The following is a 27,010-nucleotide window of genomic DNA, read 5'->3' as shown; positions in this document are numbered from 1 at the left end:
ACAATCAACATTTTGAACCGTTTTAATCAACAGTGCATGGTACACAGGAAAAGCATACAGTACACCTGGTAAGGAAGCAAATGTTGGTCAAAAAGACAGGAACATTGGACACTGTCGATACTGACAGAAAACGTCACTTTTACAAGAGGATACGGGTTACAGCTCCTTAATACACACAGCTTCACAGAAGAGAAAAGGCAACCATGTTTGTTACATTTTAGGTACCGACTGAGCTGGGAAACAGGAACATATGCTGCCTGTCTAACATCTGTCTACTGGAACTGATTTTACTGAAGGAAGGTAGTTAACAGGCTTATTTCTATTCAAGAGGAATAGTGAATGGTAATACAAGTGCCTTGCTAAAGGTTACAATACTCATTATTAGTTTCTACCATGTTCTGGATCTATACATCAGTTCTGTTCTTAAATTTGCCTCAAATGAGGCAGTAAAGAGAACTTCCAGGTAAGTGATGGCACAACATAAATGAATCACACAGGTATGTGGTCTTACCAAACGTACAGATGTAAGAAACCTTGAACCACATGTGATGGTGGAATTGTGGTTTTCAAGCATTGGTTTAACTCGCTGAAGAAATACAAAAATCATGCAAACAATAAACATCTACACAAAGAGAAATAACACAGATTAATTCAGAGTTATAATACCATACACTGATGACACTGCAGAAATCAGCAAATTACGGCACATAACTTGAGGTCAGGATATGGTTAACCTCCAGTATGGCTTAAGACGAGACGATCACACACACTAAATGTATGTAATGCCATTATATCTTTAACTTACTCTGAATATGTATTGTTATTTCTATTTAATGAGACAGACCAATTAACAAGATTCATCATCACAAAATCGTGTAGTGTATACAATCCCCCCCAATGTCAGTTTCATAACTGTATTTGACAGATTATATTCAAGATATGGGGGGGGCCAATCCATTACATCGTTCAGACAACGAATAACAGAGTCATCATCAGCCTCATCTGATGTAACTCCTGGCTTTTTGTCATATAAGTATATCATCATACCATCTGATATGCTGCTGAGAGAGAACCTTCATGGACCACACCGTCGCACTCTTCGTGGACCACACCGTCGCACTCTTCGTGGACCACACAGTCGCACTCTTCGTGGACCACACCGTCGCACTCTTCGTGGACCACACCGTCGCACTCTTCGTGGACCACACCGTCGCACTCTTCGTGGACCACACCGTCGCACTCTTCGTGGACCACACCGTCGCACTCTTCGTGGACCACACAGTCTCACTCTTCGTGGACCACACAGTCGCACTCTTCGTGGACCACACCGTCTCACTCTTCGTGGACCACACCGTCTCACTCTTCGTGGACCACACCGTCTCACTCTTCGTGGACCACACCGTCGCACTCTTCGTGGACCACACAGTCACACTCTTCGTGGACCACACCGTCACACTCTTCGTGGACCACACCGTCTCACTCTTCGTGGACCACACCGTCTCACTCTTCGTGGACCACACCGTCTCACTCTTCGTGGACCACACCGTCTCACTCTTTGGAGTTGTACTACACAAGGTGACCAATAAGTGTGTACAATGGCAGTTCAATTGTTGACCATTTGTCCTGTAGCCTTCATCTTTACCTACGTCAGCTTGGCAAGAATCAACTGTTGACTTGCATCAGTTTCTAAACCCCACTGTCATCGGTCGTTGCAAAAAAAAGAGCCATCCGGATTGGAACCCTGATATCTTAACCTGAGAGTCTGATTCTTTCAGAAGAAGCAAACACAAGCTTGACCTCACTCAAACAGAGCTTCTCTCCTCTTCCTCACCATCTATTTCCCTCCCACAAGCATATAAAAAGAGCAGAGCGGTTAGATTGTAAGGCGGTTTCTATTTCTGCCAGTAATGAGATCAGCAGAGGAGAGGAGCAGGGTCACCTTCAGTACCGAGTACATAACCTGCAGTCTCACTCCCAGCCCTCAGCCCTGGCTCTGTATACTGCAGGATTATTGTAGGTTTACTATTATTACAACAGACTAGTGGCTTTAACACTTTACCAGAGACATATAGGCACGCACACAGTCATGCATACACACAAACACATGCACACCATTGGAGGCTGGTGGGAGGAGATATAGGACAGGCTCATTGTAATGACTGGAATGGAATAAATTTAGCGGTATCAAACATGGAAACCATGATTCCATTCCAGTCATTAAAATGAGCCTATAGCTCCTCCCACCAGCCTCCACTGAGGCACGCACACACACAACCTTTTAGCAGCTTATTGGTGGACAAAAGTTAAAATCCTACATTAAAAAGGCAGCTCCAAATAAAAAACATTGTTGAAAAACCAAAGGACTGAAAACTAGGGGACTAGCGTTAACTAGGGAATGTATTGAAAAAGCATGGCATCATCCTCTTCAGCAAAGGCTTCATTCATTCTGGTGATAAACACAGAACCAAATCACTTTGATCTCCAGTTGAAAAGGTCAGGTTTTCCTGTGACCTCAAACTGCAGTTTTTAAAAGTCTGACTCCTTTCCCAGATTGAGGCGTGGTGATGTTCTTCTTGACTTCACTGAGCTAATCTAACAGGGGACAACAGAAAGTGCACAGTCTAAGCACACCAGAGGGCGCTGTTGCAGTCCATTTCTGACAGGCCAGTTCAGTTGGATAAAATGTGCTTGCTGGAATTAAAGATAAAAACCACTGATGGTTCTGTTGGATGTCAGCTGTGCCACTCATCCTCCTGGTGGGGTTTAGGCCTAACGTTTAATCACCACCTGTTCATATGCACCAGCGCCAACCCTAAAACAAATAGGACAAATTAGCAATCACAAGTACCTGAGTGAGGGTGGGTTGAATTTAAATAATAAGCATTTTAAGTAATCATTTAATAAACAAATCTATACATGAATAAATTAGATATCTTATTTTAAGTGTGAGTTATTGTGAGTGTAACTCTGTTAAAGACTTAGGCTACCTGGTAGGCAGGTGATGGCTTCCAAGGGCAGTGCTTCCTCCGGGACCGACAAACAACCGCAGGCCTTCCTCTGAAAAAAACAGACAGATACACAAACTTTGAGTGGCATTTGTGGTGAAACTGCTTTATTTATTTAGCAGATGAAACATCAACACTCCTCATCAGGAGCCTGGTTGCTAGGCAACCAACAACTGAATCCAGTATTGACAGGAGCATTCTGCTCACTGTAGAGGAGGCCGGGACCTTGAAGAGTATCAGCGACACAATCCTTCCTCAGTAGAGAAATTCATTAAAACATGCTGATAGAAACCCCATCAACCCCCTCTGCATACGGTACTCACCCACGGTAAGAATCTACTCCATATTACTGAGGTCACCAGGGAGCAAGCAAATGTATTACTATTACATTATTATTATCAATGTATTATTGCAGCTGCCACCTCATTAAAGTCGTTAGATGCAGTTTATCATAGCACACTGCTCTTTATTACGGGTGACAATTTTAGTAATCATCACTGCATTCTCTACCAGAAAGTTGGTTGGCCCTCTTCGATGTCTCCTAGTTTGATACATTGCTATGTTTTCATTTATAAAGCTCTTTTACAAAAAGTCCCACTGTACCTAACATCATAACTAAACTTTAGACATACAAGTTACCACACCCAGTCTCAGGGATGGTTAACTCTGGGAATTCCTTTGGTCTCTACTGCGTTGGGTAAATCTGCTTTTAGTTTTCTTGCACCTTATTTGTGGAACAATCTTCAACATTTTCTTAGATTTGATGTGCTGGAGCCTCGAGGGGAATTCAGAAAGCTGATTGAAGATCTTATTACTGATGAATATGTTTGTTTTTAATGACCGTGTTTTTCTTTATGATTACATTTTGTATTTATATTTTGTGTCTTTTCTGTATTTAGGACTCATCTCTGAAAGAGACCTTGTCTCAGTAGGAGTCCCTGATAAAATAAATGTTAAATGAGATGTGTGTGTGTGTGTGTGTGTGTGTGTGTGTGTGTGTGTGTGTGTGTATGTATATATATATATATATATATATATATATACACATTACTTGTGTCATGCACAAAGTAGATGTCCTAACCTACTTGCCAAAACCATAGTTTGTTAACAAGAAATTTGTGGATTGGTTGAAAAACAAGCTTTAATGACTCCAACCTAAGTGTATGTCAACTTCCGATTTCAACTGTATATATTCTTATCACAACTAATTTGTACTGACAATTTTCACAGCAACTTTTATACAGTATTTGAATTAATCACTTATGAATACTGGTGTAAATGTTACTGGAATGGAGTGTAATTCATGAATTTTAATACTACATCTCAAACATACTTGGTCTCTGACTGGCTCTGGAACTTGGTCTCTGACTGGCTCTGGAACTTGGTCTCTGACTGGCTCTGGAACTTGGTCTCTGACTGGCTCTGGAACTTGGTCTCTGACTGGCTCTGGAACTTGGTCTCTGACTGGCCCTGGAACTTGGTCTCTGACTGGCCCTGGAACTTGGTCTCTGACTGGCCCTGGAACTTGGTCTCTGACTGGCTCTGGAACTTGGTCTCTGACTGGCTCTGGAACTTGGTCTCTGACTGGCTCTGGAACTTGGTCTCTGACTGGCTCTGGAACTTGGTCTCTGACTGGCTCTGGAACTTGGTCTCTGACTGGCTCTGGAACTTGGTCTCTGACTGGCTCTGGAACTTGGTCTCTGACTGGCCCTGGAACTTGCTCTCTGACTGGCCCTGGAACTTGCTCTCTGACTGGCCCTGGAACTTGCTCTCTGACTGGCCCTGGAACTTGCTCTCTGACTGGCCCTGGAACTTGCTCTCTGACTGGCCCTGGAACTTGCTCTCTGACTGGCCCTGGAACTTGCTCTCTGACTGGCCCTGGAACTTGCTCTCTGACTGGCTCTGGAACTTGCTCTCTGACTGGCTCTGGAACTTGCTCTCTGACTGGCTCTGGAACTTGGTCTCTGACTGGCTCTGGAACTTGGTCTCTGACTGGCTCTGGAACTTGGTCTCTGACTGGCTCTGGAACTTGGTCTCTGACTGGCTCTGGAACTTGGTCTCTGGCTGGCCCTGGAACTTGGTCTCTGACTGGCCCTGGAACTTGGTCTCTGACTGGCCCTGGAACTTGGTCTCTGACTGGCTCTGGAACTTGGTCTCTGACTGGCTCTGGAACTTGGTCTCTGACTGGCTCTGGAACTTGGTCTCTGACTGGCTCTGGAACTTGGTCTCCGACTGGCTCTGGAACTTGGTCTCTGACTGGCTCTGGAACTTGGTCTCTGACTGGCTCTGGAACTTGCTCTCTGACTGGCCCTGGAACTTGCTCTCTGACTGGCCCTGGAACTTGCTCTCTGACTGGCCCTGGAACTTGCTCTCTGACTGGCCCTGGAACTTGCTCTCTGACTGGCCCTGGAACTTGCTCTCTGACTGGCCCTGGAACTTGCTCTCTGACTGGCCCTGGAACTTGCTCTCTGACTGGCCCTGGAACTTGCTCTCTGACTGGCTCTGGAACTTGGTCTCTGACTGGCTCTGGAACTTGCTCTCTGACTGGCCCTGGAACTTGGTCTCTGACTGGCTCTGGAACTTGGTCTCTGACTGGCTCTGGAACTTGGTCTCTGACTGGCTCTGGAACTTGGTCTCTGACTGGCTCTGGAACTTGGTCTCTGACTGGCTCTGGAACTTGGTCTCTGACTGGCCCTGGAACTTGGTCTCTGACTGGCTCTGGAACTTGGTCTCTGACTGGCTCTGGAACTTGCTCTCTGACTGGCCCTGGAACTTGCTCTCTGACTGGCCCTGGAACTTGCTCTCTGACTGGCTCTGGAACTTGCTCTCTGACTGGCTCTGGAACTTGCTCTCTGACTGGCTCTGGAACTTGGTCTCTGACTGGCTCTGGAACTTGCTCTCTGACTGGCCCTGGAACTTGCTCTCTGACTGGCCCTGGAACTTGCTCTCTGACTGGCTCTGGAACTTGCTCTCTGACTGGCCCTGGAACTTGCTCTCTGACTGGCTCTGGAACTTGCTCTCTGACTGGCTCTGGAACTTGCTCTCTGACTGGCCCTGGAACTTGCTCTCTGACTGGCCCTGGAACTTGCTCTCTGACTGGCTCTGGAACTTGCTCTCTGACTGGCTCTGGAACTTGCTCTCTGACTGGCTCTGGAACCTGCTCTCTGACTGGCTGGCTCTGGAACTTGCCCTCTGACTGGCTCTGGAACTTGCTCTCTGACTGGCTCTGGAACTTGCTCTCTGACTGGCTCTGGAACCTGCTCTCTGACTGGCTCTGGAACCTGCTCTCTGACTGGCTGGCTCTGGAACCTGCTCTCTGACTGGCTGGCTCTGGAACTTGCTCTCTGACTGGCTCTGGAACTTGCTCTCTGACTGGCCCTGGAACTTGCTCTCTGACTGGCTCTGGAACTTGGTCTCTGACTGGCTCTGGAACTTGGTCTCTGACTGGCTCTGGAACTTGCTCTCTGACTGGCTCTGGAACTTGCTCTCTGACTGGCTCTGGAACTTGCTCTCTGACTGGCTCTGGAACTTGCTCTCTGACTGGCTCTGGAACTTGCTCTCTGACTGGCTCTGGAACTTGCTCTCTGACTGGCTCTGGAACTTGCTCTCTGACTGGCTCTGGAACTTGCTCTCTGACTGGCTCTGGAACCTGCTCTCTGACTGGCTCTGGAACTTGCTCTCTGATTAGGTTATTAGGTACCTTCATGGCTGGAGTCCAGCAGGCTGGGGGTGAAGTCTTGACTCTGAAGGATCTTCTCCACCACGTCATCAGCATCCACCCTCGATGCCTCCACCCTCATCATCTGACCCTCCATGGACCCTTGCTTCACCAGGTGTCTGGTGGTGGGACATACAGGATCAAGTTACAACACATAGGTTACATGCAGTCTCTTCAGATAGAAGGGGTTTATCTTTTTATTTTATTTGTCTGTGACATCCATGATGCTGAGAATGTTGTGTAGTCCAATAAGTCAGAAATGTCATTGAGATACATGGCTGTACAGTAATGTAAAGACTGTTGCTTAGGCTACCTATCTTGTATCTCAGCATAGCAGCTTGCTCAGGTGTGAGGTTGTCTATTTATTTATCCTTTGTTCAATTATTAAGTCAACATTGAGATTACATCAAGACAGCATTAGCATCATTGATCAGGGGTGTCTCTCAGTCTCACCTGTTGAGGCGTTCGCAGGATGAGGCGCTCTTCACCGGAGTGCCTATACAGGAACCAATGGTACTGGTGGGGGTGGGGTGTTCAGGCAGGGCTGTGCAAGCTGACGCCCCAGCAGTAGGGGGCATCATCCCCATCCTGGCTTCCCTGTCTCCCCTCTCCCGGTCCCTGCTCTCCCTCTGGTCCCTGGTGTCCCTAGTGTCGTCAGAGGGCTCCAGGATGCTGGCGATGCCGGTGGAAGTGCTGCCCACAGAAGTGTTCCTGCGATGGGTACACTCTGACAGGCTGGAGGAGCGGGAGTGACCTGTGCTGTAGCCTGGGGTGGAGAGGGACAGAGGGGTAATAGCAAGGAGGTTAGAGCACACACGCAAGCCTTCAGACACATAGGCAGGCTACTTCAAAATATTCATCATTAATATCAATAAATAAGAACATCAAGGCATATTGCACTGAAGCACATTATCACACACTAAGTACATGGTCACTCATACACACAAAAAGAGTCACAAGTCTGCATACAACATGTCAATCATTCACAATTTTAGAGAGCAGTTTTGTGTTATGGAAAAGGACTGAGAGTGGAGCAGATTGAAGCCTTGCGGTGTGATCAATGATTTAGCAGCAGAGATGGATGCTAGCCTAGCGCCCACACACTCACATGGCATTCATGTCTGCAGGAAACTGTTAACGCAGAGACACTGCAGAGTCTCAATGTACCGCTAGCTAGTCAGGCTACGGTGAAGGGAACAAATCGCCCACACACTAACACTCCCTACAGGATCACTACAAGCCAACCACTGTGTCTGAAATGTCTCTCAAAGCTAACTGATATAAAACCAACCCTCCAAACTATAAAGAAAATAGAATATTGTACAACTAGTCTATAGACTTTTCTCTTGCTTTAATGTCTGTAGGAAGCAATGGTAGTAGCTTTATCAGAGTGACTATCAGAGGAGTTGAGTGAACTCCTCACTTTCCTACAGACCATTCTTTATAGGGGATCTGATCTGCCTGTTACAGATCCTTCATTCACTAGCCAGACTACCATTGATGTAAATTATTTTACTTGTATTAGTTTACCACAATAAACATATTTCTTTTTTAATTACCACAGTAAAATAGGTCAAGGTTAGAAAGGCACATCAAAGACACCAGACATGCAGACAGAGGAATTCAGCAAAGTAAAAATGGAGAAAAAGACAGAAAATAAAATGCTGAGACAGACAGTTGAACAATGGCCTGTATGGAAGTGACAATCGTCATACTGGGACTTTGAATGATGACTAGCTAGGTTGTATGTTAGCATGGTAGAGAATGAGCTAGATCTCCACGCTACATGTTGCACTGTACATTAGAATGGCTGTGTTGGGAGTATTAGGAGGGCCTACCTGAGACTTTAGACTGCTGACTAGCGTAGCTGGATGTTCGGGAATGGCAGGAGCCCCCAAGTTCATCGGAAACAGAGGGACACTTTCCTTCTCGGCTCTCTGTCAGGTTTTTAAAACAGGACATAGGGGTTGGTAATGGGTTGAGTGTGGACTGGGATTACAGTAATATTCCTATAACAGTATTCAGAGTGAAGAGACTAACTAGGGCCAGCACACTGTGAAAGGGGACCATGTCTAGGTTCCCTCAGTCCTGTGCTCACAGGGTGGACCGCTGTGAAAGGGGACCATGTCTAGGTTCCCTCAGTCCTGTGCTCACAGGGTGGACCGCTGTGAAAGGGGACCATGTCTATGTTCCCTCAGTCCTGTGCTCACAGGGTGGACCGCTGTGAAAGGGGACCATATCTAGGTTCCCTCAGTCCTGTGCTCACAGGGTGGACCGCTGTGAAAGGGGACCATATCTAGGTTCCCTCAGTCCTGTGCTCACAGGGTGGACCGCTGTGAAAGCATCCAAACAGACAAGTGGAAATGAAGTGGAAACCAATAGGTTGTCCATAGTAGTCTGTCATCCCCTTATCAACACAATTTCAATCAAAATCACTTTCACTGTGGACCTCCCCTCCCACAGACGCAAAAGTGTGTTCCTATTTTTAACCAATAACCATGTGAGGGTCGGCGGCAGAGAGATCGGAGAGAGCATCAAAAAAACTGCTTGAATTCTACATGAAGCCTGCTGTGGGGTAGAGCACACACCACTTCAGACAGAGAGGGAGAGGGAGCGCGAAGGGAGAGGAGAAGAGTGCTCTTCTCTTCTACATGAAGCCTCCTGTGGGGTAGAGCACACACCACTTCAGACAGAGAGGGAGAGGGAGTGCGAAGGGAGAGGAGAAGAGTGCTCCTCTCTTCTACATGAAGCCTCCTGTGGGGTAGAGCACACACCACTTCAGACAGAGAGGGAGAGGGAGCGCAAAGGGAGAGGAGAAGAGTGCTCTTCTCTTCTACATGAAGCCTCCTGTGGGGTAGAGCACACACCACTTCAGACAGAGAGGGAGAGGGAGTGCGAAGGGAGAGGAGAAGAGTGCTCCTCTCTTCTACATGAAGCCTCCTGTGGGGTAGAGCACACACCACTTCAGACAGAGAGGGAGAGGGAGCGCAAAGGGAGAGGAGAAGAGTGCTCCTCTCTTCTACATGAAGCCTCCTTTGGGGTAGAGCACACACCACTTCAGACAGAGAGGGAGAGGGAGCGCGAAGGGAGAGGAGAAGAGTGCTCCTCTCTTCTACATGAAGCCTCCTGTGGGGTAGAGCACACACCACTTCAGACAGAGAGGGAGAGGGAGCGCGAAGGGAGAGAAGAAGAGTTCTCTTCTACATGAAGCCTCCTGTGGGGTAGAGCACACACCACTTCAGACAGAGAGGGAGAGGGAGTGCGAAGGGAGAGAAGAAGAGTTCTCTTCTACATGAAGCCTCCTGTGGGGTAGAGCACACACCACTTCAGACAGAGAGGGAGAGGGAGCGCGAAGGGAGAGGAGAAGAGTGCTCTTCTCTTCTACACATGTTGAATATGAAACATTAACAGCAGCTGAATCACACCGAGACCGATTCATATTCCTGTATCAGGTGAGGCTTGAATTGGATTAAAGATTGAGAGGATCTATATGTGCAGCTGGTTATACAGCAAGTCAGTCTGCCATTCAAGAATATGATTATTAGTACAGCAACAAATCTCAAAGTTACTGCAGCCAAAGAGAAAAGCAGACTTCAATCAATGACAAGAATCAATCAGAGACTGAGAGGAACGATGGTCAGTAAACTAATGCTCCATATACAGTCATTTATATCCAATCATTTTACTTCTGGTTTTCCTCATTCCAAGTCTGTATTTTCTGAGGCATACAGCTCAGCAGCTGGCAGGGTTTATTTATGCTAATTGACTTAATTGTCAAACAGAATAAGAAGCAAGTGCTTTGATTAATAGGCCTACAGATGTACGATCTTAATTTGACCTGAATTGTTGCAGCAAAATAATCTTGGCAGCAACAGGACTTGAATGTTTAGTCCATAACGTTGCTTGACCGGTGGTTAGGCTAATACTGGCCAAAATGAGGCTACTTGAAAAGTGGAATACTGTTAATATAACAGTGTATTAGTGTGGGTTTTCAGTGAATTTATGTCAATCACAAAGCTCATCTGCATTTCCTGCGGTGCAGGAAAATTCTCAGCAACGAACAAAAGAGTGATCAAATTAAGATCCGACACCTATATATACATACTCTTGCCTCTGATTTACCAGAGATGTATTATACCGGACGTGTTTGTTAAAAGCTGCTATATTTCATGATGCACTCCAACGCTGACTGAGGAAGACTGACTGAGTCATATAAACGCACTGTGGTGAGTTCTGTGGGAGAAGAGGTGTAAGTAAGGAGTAGTCAGTCTAGTCTCATTTTACCCATGAAGGTCTTCTGGTTGTCCCCTCCCTTCCTCTCTTCCAGGAGGCTCTCTGCATCTCCCTGAACGCCGATGAATGTGCCTGTGGAAGGAGGCCTGTGGAGGACAAACAGAAGGGGTTGGTTCATGCACAGCAACACAAATTATTCGCAACAAAGCCTCCTTCACTCACGCCTGCCAAACATACCCTCGTAAAACTGACTATCCTACCGACCCTCGCCATCCGTTTTGTCACCAAAGCCCCTTATACAACCCACCATTGCGACCTATATGCTCTAGCCGGCTGGCCCTCGCTACATATTTGTACATATTCAGACCCACTGGCTCCAGGTCATCTATAAGTCTATGCTAGGTAAAGCTCCGCCTTATCTCAGCTCACTGGTCACGATAACAACACCCACCAGCACACGCTCCAGCAGGTATATCTCACTGGTTATTCCCAAAGCCAACACCTGCTTTGGCCGCCTTTCCTTCTAATTCTCTGCTGCCAATGACTGGAACGAATTGCAAAAATTGCTGAAGCTGGAGACTTACATTTCCCTCACTAACTTTAAACATCAGCTATCTGAGCAGCTAACCGATCACTGCAGCTGTACATAGCCCATCTGTAAATAGCCCACCCAATCTACCTACCTCATGCCCATATTGTTTTTATGTTCTTTTCTGCTCTTTTGCACACCAGTAATTCTACATCATCTGCTATTTAATCACTCCAGTGTTCATTTGCTAAACTGTAATTACTTCGCTACTGTAATTACTTCGCTACCTATTTATTGTATTACCTCGTCACGCCATTTGTACACACTGTATATAGACTCTTTTTTTTCTCTATTGTGTTATTGACTGTACGCTTCTTTATTCCATGTGTAACTCTGTGTTGTTGTTGTGTCTCACTGCTTTGCTTTGCTTTATCTTGGCCAGGTCCCAGTTGTAAATGAGAACTTGTTCCAAACTGACCTACCTGTTTATTTAAAAAAAAGTATTTGTCTAAAACATTCACGGAACTGTTTTTTAATTAAAGCAGTCAGTGATTTGCGCTGTGTTTTTATTAAAGGAAAGGGAATGAGATACTCTGACTCAGAGGTGCGGGGGGCTGCCTTAAACCCTCCAAGACAGTGAGTCTGATGATCAACAGCTTTCCTCCACTATCTGCCCAAGGCAATAGCACATAATACATTTTGGGGTCATCTCCTGCTCCAGGGGCAGTTGGCGTTTCTTGTCATTTTCCAACACAGACTGGGGCTGAACTAACATATTGTCCCCTCTACTTTATCCCTTATGTCACCCTGGCCTCTTCAATGCCTCTGCCTCCCCGTCCGCCCCACTCCTCTCAGAATACATGGCTGAAACAACTTCACAGTCACCTAGACCTCATAGAGACAGTGAGACTATAGACCTACCCTGGATGTTAGTCTGCTGTTTTATCCCTGTACAGGTTGATGCTGTGGTGTGGTACTTGGCAAGCCAACTCAGCTGTGACCACTGTTTCATCGCCCCACCCTGGTCTGCTCTAGTTTAGTTTACACAGACACATCTGCTGGGTACAATCCTCCTCACATTCTTGGAACCGCTCCCACACACACATGGACATGGGCCAAAATGGCCCTGAGTTAGAGTTGCAGGGTAGCAGAGATGAGCATGTCCCCCTGGCTCCCATTATAACTTCATCCCATGTAAAGCCTTCTCTAATGCTGTGCTGATCCCTGACTCCCCATGCTACACACTCCTCACACAGTCTAACAGGCAAAGCCTTCAAGACCTGGAGCTTATTCATATGGATGCAACACCACAGAAATAACAGATACATTTCTAAGAACAGACATGACTCTCTGTCATGTCCAAGAGGGACATCTCTCTGTGCAAGATTAGTCTACATATCTATTTACAACATTGCAACCCACTGAATAAGGCCTTGGTTTGAAAGAGTATGTGCAAACCTTTTCTTTTGCTAGACTTTACAGTATAACACAGTATTTACTCTAAAGTGCTGTTGACCGTTTTATGTAACCTGAAATGTAGGACACTAAATCAATGAGGAAATTAATTTATTTCATGGTGAATGTGCTTAGTTTGAAATGTTCTTTCTCTCACCTACAATCTAAATGACACCCACTGTGTTCCTACTACGTATTACAAATAAATACTATAGAATAATTATCCTTCCTTAAACCCCCCACACAACTGTAGCCTATCATAGAGAAGCAGGAAGGAGTCCTTGCTGCAGTGTAGGTGGGCGGATAAACATTGGTCTCAAAGGGAAATGCTATGCAAATTTGAATGTGCTTCACTGTAGGGGGAAATCTGAGCGCATTTTCTTCAATTGCATTTGAAACATTTCTCATATCTAAAACCCAAATCATAATAGACCTTAATTTTTTTTTTTTAAGTGAAGGCACCACTTACGTTTTAAAACAGGGGTCCCCGGACATCAGTTGTGTGCTGATGATAACCTGTTACAAAAAGAAAACGGAGGTTTGAGCTCCCTTGACACTGACATACAAAACCTAGCCTGGTCCCAGATCTCTTTGTGCTGTCTAGCCAACTCGCTTGACAATGACTATAAGATAAGAGTTGGCAAGACATCACAAACAGATCTGGGACCAGGCTAGAAGAAAGCAGCAGAGACTGATATGATGTACTGGACTTGATAGAAACCCATCTCTCCAATCAGTACCTTGAGTATGGAGTTGTCCTGCCGGGTGTTCTTGGTGTCGTAACCTTCCAGTAGACATCTACGTGTCGTGTTCCCAGAACCAGCAAACTCAGCCAGGTTTAGGTCTGCAAAGCCAAGCTGAGGAGAGAGGATCAGGTTAACTTGCAGACAGAGCTGCAGGGTGGTGTTGTGGGCTTTGTTGTTTTTCTCCTATCAATCTCTTTCTGTACCTCAACCTTTCAGTGTCTCTATAGACAAACCAAAGGAAGAACTGTAGACTAATCCATTTTCTCTGGCTTTATTGATTTAATTGACTATTTTTAGTCTCTGGAGCATAAACTTTAATTGGATACACTGACTATTATCTAGGTAATTTCCCATTTAAGGTAAAAGCTAATCATTACAATTTAAATGGTTTAACACTAATCAATTAGTGTTTTTTCACTTCCTGTAGGCCTATTTTTAAAGGGTAAATATTTTACCACTAGAACAAAACATTTGCAGTTTACCACATGGACAGAGCTTAACTGACACCAACTCTAGACTACCTGCAGGCAGAGAAAGCAACCTGTTCACTAAGCATAGATCAATGTAACTAACTATGTATTGGGAAAGAAAGCAAGAAGAGTGTAAAAAGGAATCACTCTCTGAAACAGTACCTTTGCGTACGTCTTCCCACCCTTTAGCTCCTATCAAATAAAACAGTGAAATCATTTGAATGTAAACAGTGACAAAGCAGAAAACAGTCAACTTTATAGACATGCCTTATGCCAATCTATGTTCCAGATGAGGTTTTACAACATTAATAGGAACAGGATGAACAGGTTGAATAGGAGTCTGAGGGCCATACCTTCCTGACAGACACGCGGCACACACAGGGGTCAAGCACGCCCGTCCCAGCGGTGGCACTCATCTTACAGGGGAAGGAGAACCTCTTCTTCCAGCGTACACAGTTAGCATGGACCGGCTCCCTGTAGGAGAAATACAGAAATGGTCACATATTGATACACAACATCAGCACCAATCGCATGGCATAGGTGATAGTATCACACACTGTCTGAAAGCGAGGCTAACCAACTGGAAACATGGGACGGTCCAACTAAGGACATGGGTCAGCTTGACAATCCAGAGGGATAGATTTATCTTGGAGGCTGACTGTCGTGGCAACATAACGGAAACATTATGATCATTAAACATGGGCCTAATAGGTTATTGATTACGGATTCTCACTAGAACATATCCCTGCATGTTAAATGGAGACCAACTGTAGAGGATTTAACCATGTGGTTTGCAGAAACACTTGATAGTCCATTGAAATTGATTATTGTCCTGTTTCAATCATGTCATTTTACTAACCCTGCTCAGCATAGGCCTAAGTGTTGAGAAAGTGGTTGGAGGGGAAGAGATTGAAAGAGTGTGTAGGGGGTAGTATTCCAGTTCTTCAGATAGCTCTTCTTCCTCTGGCATCCTCTCTGACTTCACCCACTCAATGTTCTCACCATCATCTCCCTTCTGTCCAATCCCCCTGATCTAAATGGACCAACACTTACAACTCACACCTCTCCTCTATAGTGAACAACTGATGACGTCGTTGAAAATAAAATGTAAATGAATAATCCTTACAACATGACATCTTGTGAAAAAAACCTCCTTACATAATACTCCAACAGGGAACTCCCCATCCAGCGCAGTATTCCACTCCCCATACACCTCAGGCTGAGCTCAGGGTTCTAACTAACTAGACGATTAGCTGTAACCTACTCCTTTAATCCAATAACAGGGTGTGACCAGTGTGCACATTACAGGGGTGGGTTGGGGGGGGGGGTCTTTAATTCAATTTGTTAAAATGCAATTTTGTACAGCTGCATTAGTACTATGAAAACAAAAGCTTATTTCAAATTAAACAAACAACCTCGCCTCTCTGACAGTTGGTTCAGGTTCTTTCAATCGCATTAATCTCTCTACGCCGCCTGTCTTGAGCTTTCGCTAACAAACGTTAAACATTGTATCGACTTGGTCCCGCTAGCGAACTTGCAACATTGTTTCAACTGGTCCCTCAGTTTCCTGTGGCGATGAGCTCCGGACAGATACTGCTGTATTTGCTTCCGTATTTCAGCCCATTTTCAGATGTCCCGTCATTTTAGGTCATTTCCACGTAAAAGGACCCATGAGAACTAACATGGGAAATTCATAGGAGCATGTCAAATTGGGTGTCAAATGAAAGCTAAGAGTCTATATTTGTTTTAATGAAGGCAGATACAGTGCCTTCGGAATGTATTCAGACCCCTTGACTTTTTCCACATTTTGTTACATTGGCCTTATTCTAAAATTGATTAAATAAAATAGAAAAACTCAGCCATCTACACACAACACCCCATAACGACAAAGGAAAAACTGACATTTTTACAAAACTTTTACAAATAAAACACAAATAACTTATTTACATAAGTATTCAGACCCTTTGCTAGGAGACTCAAAAGGAGCTCAGGTGCATCCTGTTTCCATTGATCATCCTTGAGATGTTTCTACAACTTGATTGGAGTCCACCTGTGGTACATTCAATTGATTCAACATGATTTGGAAAGGCACACACCTGTCTATATAAGATCCCACATTTGACAGTGCGAGTCAGAGCCAAAACCAAGCCATGAGGTAGAATGAATTATCTGTAGAGCTCAGAGACAAGATTGTGTCGGGGGCACAGATCTGGGGAAGGGTACCAAAACATTTCTGCAGAATTTAAGTTCCCCCAAGAACACAGTGGCCTTCATTATTCCTAAATGGAAAATGTTTGGAACCACCAAGACTCTTCCAAGGCTGGCCACCCGGCCAAACTGAGCAATAGTGGGAGAAGGGCCTTGGTCAGGGAGGTGATCAAGAACCAGATGGTCACACTGACAGAGCTCTAGAGTTCCTCTGTAGAGATGGGAGAACCTTCCAGAAGGACAACCATCTCTGCAGCACTCTGCCAATCAGGCCTTTATGGTAGAGTGACTGAAACCACTCCTCAGTAAAAGGCACGACAGCCCGCTTGGAATTTTCCAAATGGTACGTAAAGACTCTCAGATCATGAGAAACTAGATTCTCTGGTCTGATGAAACTAAGATTGAAATCGTTGACCTGAATGGCAAGCGTCACTTCTGGAGGAGCCCAGGCACCATCCCTACGGTGAAGCATAGTGGTGGCAACATCATGCTGTGGGGGTGTTTTTCAGCGGCAGGGACTGGGAGACTAGTCAGGATTGAGGGAAAGATGAACAAAGAAAATGCAGAGATCCTTGATGAAAACCTGCTCCAGAGTGCTCAGGACCTCAGACTGAGGCGAAGGTTCACCTTCCGTCAGGAAAACAACCCTAAGCACACAGCCAAAACAACGCCGTTGTGGCTTCGGGACAAGTCTCTGAATATCCTTGAGTGGCTTGGAGAGACCTGAAAATAGCTGTGCAGCAACGCTCCCCATCCAACATGAGAGCTTGAGAGGATCTGCAGAAAAGAATGGGAGAAACTCCCCAAATACAGGTGTGCCAAGCTTGTAGCGTCATACCCAAGAAGACTCGATGCAGTAATAGCTACCAAAGTTGCTTCAACAAAGTACTGAGTAAAGGGTCTGAATACTTATTTAAATGTGATATTTCCCCCAAAATATTTTTTTAAATAAATGAGTAAACATTTCTAAAATCCTGTTTTTGCTTTGTCATTCATTATAGGGTAAGTGGAGACAAACTGAGGGAGATTTTAATTCGGGCTACAAGAGTGTAGGCCTAATGACAACCGCCTAATGACAACCGCCGAATGACAACCGCCGAATGACATCACACTTGTTGGTAACACGTCTCTGACCCTTCAAACGGCAGGTGCACAGTGCACTGTTTGGATGCTGGAATTCTTTTTGGAGTGGTAGAATGTGTGCAGGTAGCCTACTTTTTGGAGTGGTAGAATGTGTGCAGGTAGCCTACTTTTTGGAGTGGTAGAATGTGTGCAGGTAGCCTACTTTTTGGAGTGGTAGAATGTGTGCAGGTAGCCTACTTTTTGGAGTGGTAGAATGTGTGCAGGTAGCCTACTTTTTGGAGTGGTAGAATGTGTGCAGGTAGCCTACTTTTTGGAGTGGTAGAATGTGTGCAGGTAGCCTACTTTTTGGAGTGGTAGAATGTGTGCAGGTAGCCTACTTTTTGGAGTGGTAGAATGTGTGCAGGTAGCCTACTTTTTGGAGTGGTAGAATGTGTGCAGGTAGCCTACTTTTTGGAGTGGTAGAATGTGTGCAGGTAGCCTACTTTTTGGAGTGGTAGAATGTGTGCAGGTAGCCTACTTTTTGGAGTGGTAGAATGTGTGCAGGTAGCCTACTTTTTGGAGTGGTAGAATGTGTGCAGGTAGCCTACTTTTTGGAGTGGTAGAATGTGTGCAGGTAGCCTACTTTTTGGAGTGGTAGAATGTGTGCAGGTAGCCTACTTTTTGGAGTGGTAGAATGTGTGCAGGTAGCCTACTTTTTGGAGTGGTAGAATGTGTGCAGGTAGCCTACTTTTGGAGTGGTAGAATGTGTGCAGGTAGCCTACTTTTTGGAGTGGTAGAATGTGTGCAGGTAGCCTACTTTTGGAGTGGTAGAATGTGTGCAGGTAGCCTACTTTTGGAGTGGTAGAATGTGTGCAGGTAGCCTACTTTTTGGAGTGGTAGAATGTGTGCAGGTAGCCTACTTTTTGGAGTGGTAGAATGTGTGCAGGTAGCCTACTTTTTGGAGTGGTAGAATGTGTGCAGGTAGCCTACTTTTGGAGTGGTAGAATGTGTGCAGGTAGCCTACTTTTGGAGTGGTAGAATGTGTGCAGGTAGCCTACTTTTTTGGAGTGGTAGAATGTGTGCAGGTAGCCTACTTTTTGGAGTGGTAGAATGTGTGCAGGTAGCCTACTTTTTGGAGTGGTAGAATGTGTGCAGGTAGCCTACTTTTTGGAGTGGTAGAATGTGTGCAGGTAGCCTACTTTTTGGAGTGGTAGAATGTGTGCAGGTAGCCTACTTTTTGGAGTGGTAGAATGTGTGCAGGTAGCCTACTTTTTGGAGTGGTAGAATGTGTGCAGGTAGCCTACTTTTTGGAGTGGTAGAATGTGTGCAGGTAGCCTACTTTTTGGAGTGGTAGAATGTGTGCAGGTAGCCTACTTTTTGGAGTGGTAGAATGTGTGCAGGTAGCCTACTTTTGGAGTGGTAGAATGTGTGCAGGTAGCCTACTTTTGGAGTGGTAGAATGTGTGCAGGTAGCCTACTTTTTGGAGTGGTAGAATGTGTGCAGGTAGCCTACTTTTTGGAGTGGTAGAATGTGTGCAGGTAGCCTACTTTTGGAGTGGTAGAATGTGTGCAGGTAGCCTACTTTTTGGAGTGGTAGAATGTGTGCAGGTAGCCTACTTTTTGGAGTGGTAGAATGTGTGCAGGTAGCCTACTTTTTGGAGTGGTAGAATGTGTGCAGGTAGCCTACTTTTTGGAGTGGTAGAATGTGTGCAGGTAGCCTACTTTTTGGAGTGGTAGAATGTGTGCAGGTAGCCTACTTTTTGGAGTGTTAGAATGTGTGCAGGTAGCCTACTTTTTGGAGTGGTAGAATGTGTGCAGGTAGACTACTTTTTGGAGTGTTAGAATGTGTGCAGGTAGCCTACTTTTTGGAGTGGTAGAATGTGTGCAGGTAGCCTACTTTTTGAAGTGATTAATTTGGCAATTAGACGAAAACATTAGTTTGTGTTGATGCCATATTAAAAAGGTAATACATGTTTACCATTAAAATATGTCTTTACTATTAAGCCCATTTTAAAATAAATCTCTCAAATAGGAAGTCTTGTGAATTATTTATTTTGTTCACTGAGTCAGTGGCATTATCCGGGGTCCGGGTATTGCCGGAGAAAACTTTGCTACATTGTTTATTTTCTATTCTTCTTTACAGCAACTTCATGAACTTTGGTAACCATAGAGACCTAATAAAACTGGGCGCCAGGGATTTCTGTCTGGCAGAAAATGCAGAAGGAATGACACGCCAAGAGAAGGAAAGATAGAAAAGAAAGCAAGGCAGAGAGAAAATCTTTCCCCTACAAGGGACCCAGGATGAATCATAGATCTGGTTCTTCTCCCAGCAACAAAACACATTCTACTTACATTATTTTTCATATTTAAAAAAAAATCTCATTAACTTGTTATTTTCAATGAGAAACACCAAAAGCACTGAGAACTGTTCTTTGTTTAAAAATACCAGCCTGTAGAATGGTGCATTGTGGTTGTTCCCTCACAGAACTAACAGAGAAGGCATTTGTCTTTCACATGATTTATTTCCTTGGAAATAATCTCACAGGGAATCATATCCACTGGCACTTACTGTAGGATACATTACAGTAGAGCATTAGTTTATAATGTATCCCTTTATCCTCCAGTATAAACTATGGCCTAGTAAAAGGCCTATCCATGTCAATTGATTGAGCTGTAAATATTGGACTATAAATTGTGCCTTCCTGTATTATACTTATGGTAACATGTTTATTATATATTTTTTTATTTATTTAACCTTTATTTAACTAGGGAAGTCTGTTTAGAACAAATTCTTATTTACAATGACGGCCTACCAAAAGGCCTCCTGCGGGACAGGGGCTGAGCTTATTATTTTTTATTAATGTAATATAAATATAGGACAACACACACATCGACAAGAGAGACAACACAACACTACATAAAGAGAGACCTAAGACAACAACATAGTAAGGCAGCAACCCAAGACAACAACATGGTAGCAGCACAACATGGTAGCAGCACAAAACATGGTACAAACATTATTGGGCACAGACAACAGCACAAAGGGCAAGAAGGTAGAGACAACAATACATTATGCAAAGCAGCAACAACTGTCAGTAAGAGTGTCCATGATTGAGTCTTTGAATAAAGAGAATGAGATAAAACTAACAGAATGTGATTGGCAGAACAGATATTGTATGTGGAGGATGAGGGTTGTGGTAGATATGTCAGATAGGGGGGGAGTGAGGACTAAGGACTAAGAGGGTTTTATAAATAAGCATCAACCAGTGGGTCTTGCGACGGGTATAAAGAGATGACCAGTTTACAGAGGAGTATAGAGTGCAGTGATGTGTCCTATAAGGAGCATTGGTGGCAAATCTGATGGCCGAATGGTAAAGAACATCTAGCCGCTCGAGAACACCCTTAATTGCCGATCTATAAATTATGTCTCTGTAATCTAGCATTGATTGGATGGTCATCTGAATCATGGTTAGTTGCTGAATCAGCTTCAATAAATAGTGGGAGGCCCCAGTGCACAACTGAGCAAGAGGACAAGTACATTAGAGTGTCTAGTTCAATTAACAGATGCCTCACAAGTCCTCAACTGGCAGCGTCATTAAATAGGACCCGCAAAACACCAGTCTCAACGTCAACAGTGAAGAGGCGACACCGGAATGCTGGCCTTCTAGGCAGAGTTGCAAAGAAAAAGCCATATCTCAGACTGGCCAATAAAAAGAAAAGATTAAGATGGGAAAAGGACACTGGACAGAGGAACTCTTTATTTTTCCCACCTTTATTTAACCAGGTAGGACAGTTGAGAACAAGATCTCATTTACAGCTGCGACCTGGCCAAGATAAAGCAAACCAGTGCGACAAAAACAAGTTATACATTGGATAAACAAACGTACAGCCAATAACACAATAGAAAAATCTGTATACAGTGTGTGCAAATGAAGTAAGGTGGAAAGGCAATAAATAGGCCAATAGTGGCAAAGTAATTACAATTTACACTGGAGTGATATGTGCAGATGAGGATGTGCAAGTAGAAATACTGGTGTGCAAAAGAGCAGAAAAAAAAACAAATATGGGGATGAGGTAGGTAGTTGGTTGGATGGGCTATTTACAGATGGGCTGTGTACAGCTGCAGCGATTGGTAAGCTGCTCAGATAGCTGATTCTTAAAGTTAGTGAGGGAAATATAAGTCTCCTACTTCAGTGATTTTTGCAATTCGTTCCAGTCATTGGCAGCAGAGAACTGGAAGGAAAGGTGGCCAGTGGAGGTGTTGGCTTTGGGGATGACCAGCGAAATATACCTGCTGGGGAGCGTGCTACAGGTGGGTGTTGCTATGGTGACCAGCGAGCTGAGATAAGGCAGAGCTTTATCTAGCAAAGACTTATAGATGACCTGGAGCCAGTGGGTTTGCCGACGAATATGTAGTGAGGACCAGCCAACAAGAGCATACAGGTCGCAGTGGTGGGTAGTATACAGTGGGGCAAAAAAGTATTTAGTCAGCCACCAATTGTGCAAGTTCTCCCACTTAAAAAGATGAGAGAGGCCTGTAATTTTCATCATAGGTACACTTCAACTATGACAGACAAAATGGAAAAAAAATCCAGAAAATCACATTGTAGGATTTTGGTGGCTGACTAAATACTTTTTTGCCCCACTGTATGAGGCTTTGGTGACAAAACGGATGGCACTGTGATACACTGCATACAATTGGCTGAGTAGAGTGTTGGAGGCTATTTTGTGAATGACATCGCCGAAGTCAAGGAACGGTAGGATAGTCAGTTTTACGAGGGTATGTTTGGCAGCATGAGTGAAGGAGTAGGAAGCAAAATAGGAAACCGATTCTAGATTTAACTTTGGATTGGAGATGCTTATCGTGAGCCTGGAAGGAGAGTTTACAGTCGAGCCAGACCTAGGTATTTAAAGTTGTCCACCTATTCTAAGTCTAACTCTGCTTAGAAGGCCAGCATCCCGGAGTCGCCTCTTCACTGTTGATGTTGAGACTGGTGTTTTGCGGGTACTATTTAATGAAGCTGCCAGTTGAGGACTTGTGAGGCGTCTGTTTCTCAAACTAGACACTCTAATGTACTTGTCCTCTTGCTCAGTTGTGCACCGGGGCCTCCCACTCCTCTTTCTATTCTGGTTAGCGCCAGTTTGGGCTGTTCTGTGAAGAGAGTAGTACACAGAGTTGTACGAGATATTCAGTTTCTTGGCAATTTCTTGCATGGAACAGCCTTAATTTCTCAGAACAAGAATAGACTGACGAGTTTCAGAAGAAAGTTGTTTGTTTCTGGCCATTTTGAGCCTGTAATCGAACCTACAAATGCTGATGCTCCAGATACTCAACGAGTCTAAAGGCCAGTTTTATTGCTTTTTTAATCAGACCAACAGTTTTCAGCTGTGCTAACATATTTGCAAAAGGGTTTTCTAATGATCAATTATCCTTTTAAAATGTTAAACTTGGATTAGATTAACACAACGTGCCATGTGAACACAGGAGTGATGGTTGCTGATAACGGGCCTCTGTATGCCTCTGTATGTAGATATTCCATTAAAAAATCTGCCGTTTCCAGCTACAATAGTCATTTACAACATTAACAATGTCTACACTATTTCTGATTAATTTGATGTTATTTTAATGGACACATTTTTTAGCTTTTCTTTCAGAAACAAGGACATTTATAAGTGACTCCAAAATTTTGAACACATGGTAGCAGCACAAAACATGGTACAAACATTATTGGGCACAGACAACAGCACAAAGTGCAAGAAGGTGGAGACAACAATACATCACGCAAAGCAGCCACAACTATCAGTCCATGATTGAGTCTTTGAACGAAGAGATAAAACTGTTGCAGCTCGTTCCAGTCTTTGGTCCCCTAAAATGGGGGGAGACAACATACAAAAAGTCCTTTCTAAACCGTTTTTATTTAACTAACAAGTCTCTTATCATTTCAAATCCAAAGTGCTGGAGTACAGAGCCAAAACAACAAACTTGTCACTGTCACAATACTCACTGTATCTATATTTTCTCATTTCTCTCCCTCGTGAAGAGAGGGGATAATGATAGTTCCACAAGTAACAAGTAATGGTAGACATACCGATTAGTTATATACAATGGGAAATCAGTAGTCACAAACCACAGTTGGGTCACCTGCTACTGTCCTCCCTTCCACTGGCATACTGTTAAGTTCAGCTCATAACTGTTTCTTTGTCTTTCTGTTGTCTGGTGGTCAAACCAAGAGTGTTAAAACAGTCTGGACAACCACTCCCTTCTCTCTCGTTCTCTTGCTCTGCCTCTCTCTCCAGTTAATGTCACCTCTCCCAGCTCTTACTGACACCTACCATGAGCCCCCCTCTCCTCCCATTTACTGTAACTAGCAACCACTGAGCACCGACCGACACCGGACATCGATGGACGTTGAAAAGTAGTTGAAATTCGGTCAGTCCACCCTGGCCTTCATGTTAACGTCCACAGACAGACCGGACTGGACCAAATCCGAACGCATCATAGACATACGTTTCAGTTTGGATAGTACAGTAGTACATTAAAGAAAAGCAGTGTATTGTACTGTGATGTCCAAACTTGTGAAATGTGAAGATGGCATTTATAGCCATAATTATGCATTTCTGTGTAGTAATTCCATTACCAGGTATAAAACCACTACACCTACGGGTAGTTCAATAACTAAAAGAGATTTTTTTCAAACTCAAGGTGCCATGTCATAGCTGACAGCCCATTCTTTCTGCAGGCATCTTTGCATCTTAATCCAGAGCCCCTATTTATTTATAGCCACTATGCTGCATCAGTTGGGCTACAGGTGATAATTCTTATTGCTAATAGCATACCTAATAATATGGACCATGCACTGTAACGGCGTTCTTCGTTTGTAGAAAGAGAGTCGGACCGAAATGCAGCGTGGTGGATACTCATGACTTTAATACAAAAAGTGACACGTGAAATAACGATACAAAATACAAAACAACAAACGGAACGTGAAACCTAATTACAGCCTATCTGGTGAAACTACACAGAGACAGGAACAATCACCCACGAAATACACAGCGAAACCAGGCTACCTAAATACGGTTCCCAATCAGAGACAACGAGAATCACCTGACTCTGATTGAGAACCTCCTCAGGCAGCCAAGCCCATACAACACCCCTACTCAGCCACAATCCCAATAATACAAAAACCCCAATACGAAATACAACAACATAAACCCATGTCACACCCTGGCCTGACCAAAAATATAACGAAAACACAAAATACAATGACCAAGGCGTGACATGCACAAGCTATATGCATGGTACAATATGTTAAAATATTTTTTACTAATAGTTTTACAAAAATGTTATTGGGCTCATTTCTGGATGAGGAAATTACATTTTAGATGGTGTCATAATTTTCTATTAATTTTGGAGTAGAATGTCCTTTTAAAAAGTCACCAGAACTGAGCATCTCAATCCATCTACATAGAAATTCTCCGGAGGGGACCCCAGATGCGGAAAACAAAGGTATCAACCCCTTTTCCCCCCAAATGCTACAAATTATTATAGAGGAAACACTGTGGCACTGACAGACTCATAAATATCCATTACTGAGGCCATTACAGAAGCACCCGCACACTGAAAGAATCAGTGATGGCATCAGAGGGGCTGGCATGGTGTGGTCTGGCTTATTCACAGTGAAAGGAACCCAAACAGACAGAAACACAGAGGCTCTATTCATACACAGGCCTACCACTCAGTCAGAGGAAGTTTTTACCAGATTAAGAGAAGGATTTGCCAAAGGCAAATCATTTAGAAATTAAAGTATCAAGCTTGCACAAAACCCCTGCATAGGCTAAGCTCCATCTCACGTCTGCAAATCTGACAAGCTTATCCGGGCCTGGGGACGTGTGCAGAGCTACGGACAGGCTCCAGATGTTGGGTAGGCTAACCTGACCCGAGCCAGCCCGTTTCAGACGCCCAGACTCAGTCCCTGTATCCTGCCTTGCACAAAGAGATGCAGCATCACGACCATGAATCAGGAAGAAGCTGCGGTCACATCACTGCTGAATGGATGGCACTGTGAAATCTAAGATTCATGTCAATCAATGGAAAGAGGAAGCAACAAAAGTTTAGGAAAAAGTATGTCATAGTGAATACTGGAGGCTTGGATTGACAACGGCAAGCCACACTGACTCTGCTGAAGGATTGCTGTACATATTTAGCCTCCACACCACATTTCCTCTCTCCTCCTCAGGTATCAGGGGAATGTGGAGTTCAAGCTACAGTAGGAGATAGCTTTCAGAGAAAAGGGGATTAGCTACTTGATTAGCTAAACATGATGAAATCAAATACAATCCACTCTGTGAGAGGAACTCAGACCATTTATCATAAAACCATTCGAGTGCACTGTGCACACTATGACACCTGTCAGTAGTTGTCACACGCTACTTCGAGGAGTAATTACACAGTAATAAGGGCACTAATGTAAAGTGTTGCCTGTATTTATTTTTGATATATCACCCATTTACTGTGCCTGAACTTTGACCATGTCATGCACCATTGTAGTGTGATACTGACAATATTCTCAAATGTAAAATGGAACATGTTCCTACTTGTGACTCTCCACTCCATCATCCTCGCAGACAGACATCTATTGTGCATACTAACGAAAGGGTTTAGCAGTACCTTCCTTGCTAGCTATACATGCCGATCCAACCTGGCATTGTTTACAGCCGAGGCTGTGCACCGATGTGATGGTGCTAGTCAGATGACGGTTGCTAGCCTGGCAGCCAGCTAACGTTATCTAGGTTACGGTAACAATGTTATACCCAGCGAACTAGCAATGTATGGCTATTGCCTAATATTGGAAATTCTGAACATAACAGATAACAGACACAGGTACAAGAAAATAAAACATTATCTAGCATTGAGTTGCTAGCTAGCTAACAGTTAACGTTAGCATTCTTACCGAGACGACTCCTCGGAGAAACCACCATCAAGGAGTCGGACTTTACAAAACAGGACACCGTTGACAAAGGGGACAGAAGAGAGCTCATCCAGCTCGAAATCCACTTTAAACTTGAATTTCTTTTTCTTCATCATCATGAAATCCATAAACCGTTAGTTTAGCCTGATAATGTGTCTTTCTTCTATGGATGTCAGTCCTTTTTACACCCCCATAGCAGCAGCGATGATTGGTGAATGACAATATTCGTGCTACAGTCAGCCGCGGAGGAAGTCTTCGGGCTCGTTCCGGGTCACCTTTATTTATAAGGGACTGCATGGTGCGTTCCAGGTCACCTACACTATAAGCGCTGCGGTCAATCTGTTTCTTTCTTTTGGTTAACTTGTTTGTTACTGTTTTTAAAGTTGGGATCTCTTCTGTTTACATATTTTATTAACTCTCCAGCCAATAAGTAACATTAAAGAAAAAATGTAAAGAGGGAAAGAAGAGTGCATCCAGTCCTTAACAGTACAATGTATCGGTGTCTGAATGAAAAAGGCAGCAGTACTTTGTCACCATCTTGTGGCAAATGAGCGGACTTACACACACGCACGCTCGCACACACACACACACACACACACACACACACACACACACA

At 44.2% G+C, this 27,010-nt stretch overlaps 1 protein-coding gene across 5 annotated transcripts; it reads right to left on the bottom strand.

Annotated features, from left to right (window-relative positions):
• Nucleotides 1-6: 6 nt before the first annotated feature.
• Nucleotides 7-26,657, bottom strand: LOC118393639 (protein FAM102B-like). Of its 5 annotated transcripts, XM_035786546.2 has the most exons (12): nt 15,315-15,433; nt 15,016-15,189; nt 14,510-14,630; nt 14,319-14,348; nt 13,681-13,797; nt 13,410-13,456; nt 11,008-11,102; nt 8,562-8,660; nt 7,177-7,489; nt 6,706-6,842; nt 2,988-3,057; nt 7-2,812 (listed from the first exon to the last, which is right to left on the bottom strand). In XM_035786546.2, the coding sequence occupies exons 3-12, from the start codon at nt 14,570-14,572 to the stop codon at nt 2,770-2,772; spliced, it is 1,014 nt and encodes a 337-aa protein (XP_035642439.1). In that variant the 5' UTR covers nt 14,573-14,630; nt 15,016-15,189; nt 15,315-15,433; the 3' UTR covers nt 7-2,769. The 5 variants fall into 5 exon arrangements, with proteins under 5 accessions (XP_035642439.1, XP_035642403.1, XP_035642423.1 ...); XM_035786510.2 differs by lacking the exons at nt 15,016-15,189; nt 15,315-15,433 and adding an exon at nt 26,377-26,657; XM_035786530.2 differs by lacking the exons at nt 15,016-15,189; nt 15,315-15,433 and adding an exon at nt 15,572-15,726.
• Between the last annotated feature and the right edge of the window lie 353 nt (nt 26,658-27,010).

The sequence above is a fragment of the Oncorhynchus keta genome, chromosome 1 (assembly GCF_023373465.1).
Source record: "Oncorhynchus keta strain PuntledgeMale-10-30-2019 chromosome 1, Oket_V2, whole genome shotgun sequence".
Classification (NCBI taxonomy): Eukaryota; Metazoa; Chordata; class Actinopteri; order Salmoniformes; family Salmonidae; genus Oncorhynchus; species Oncorhynchus keta.
Note: the sequence above shows the minus strand (reverse complement) of the source record. Positions and strands in the feature narration are given on the sequence as shown.

What these genes read in the sequence shown, in the direction of transcription:
- LOC118393639 (XM_035786510.2), bottom strand. Translation starts at nt 26,522, where the DNA reads ATGGATTTCATGATGATGAAGAAAAAGAAATTCAAGTTTAAAGTGGAT. An exon ending in GTGGGAAGACGTACGCAAAG is followed by an intron (nt 13,798 to 14,318) that starts GTACTGTTTCAG and finishes CTCTCTCCTCAG; the next exon opens with CTTGGCTTTGCAGACCTAAA. An exon ending in TCAGCAGTCTAAAGTCTCAG is followed by an intron (nt 7,490 to 8,561) that starts GTAGGCCCTCCT and finishes TCTCCACCCCAG; the next exon opens with GCTACAGCACAGGTCACTCC.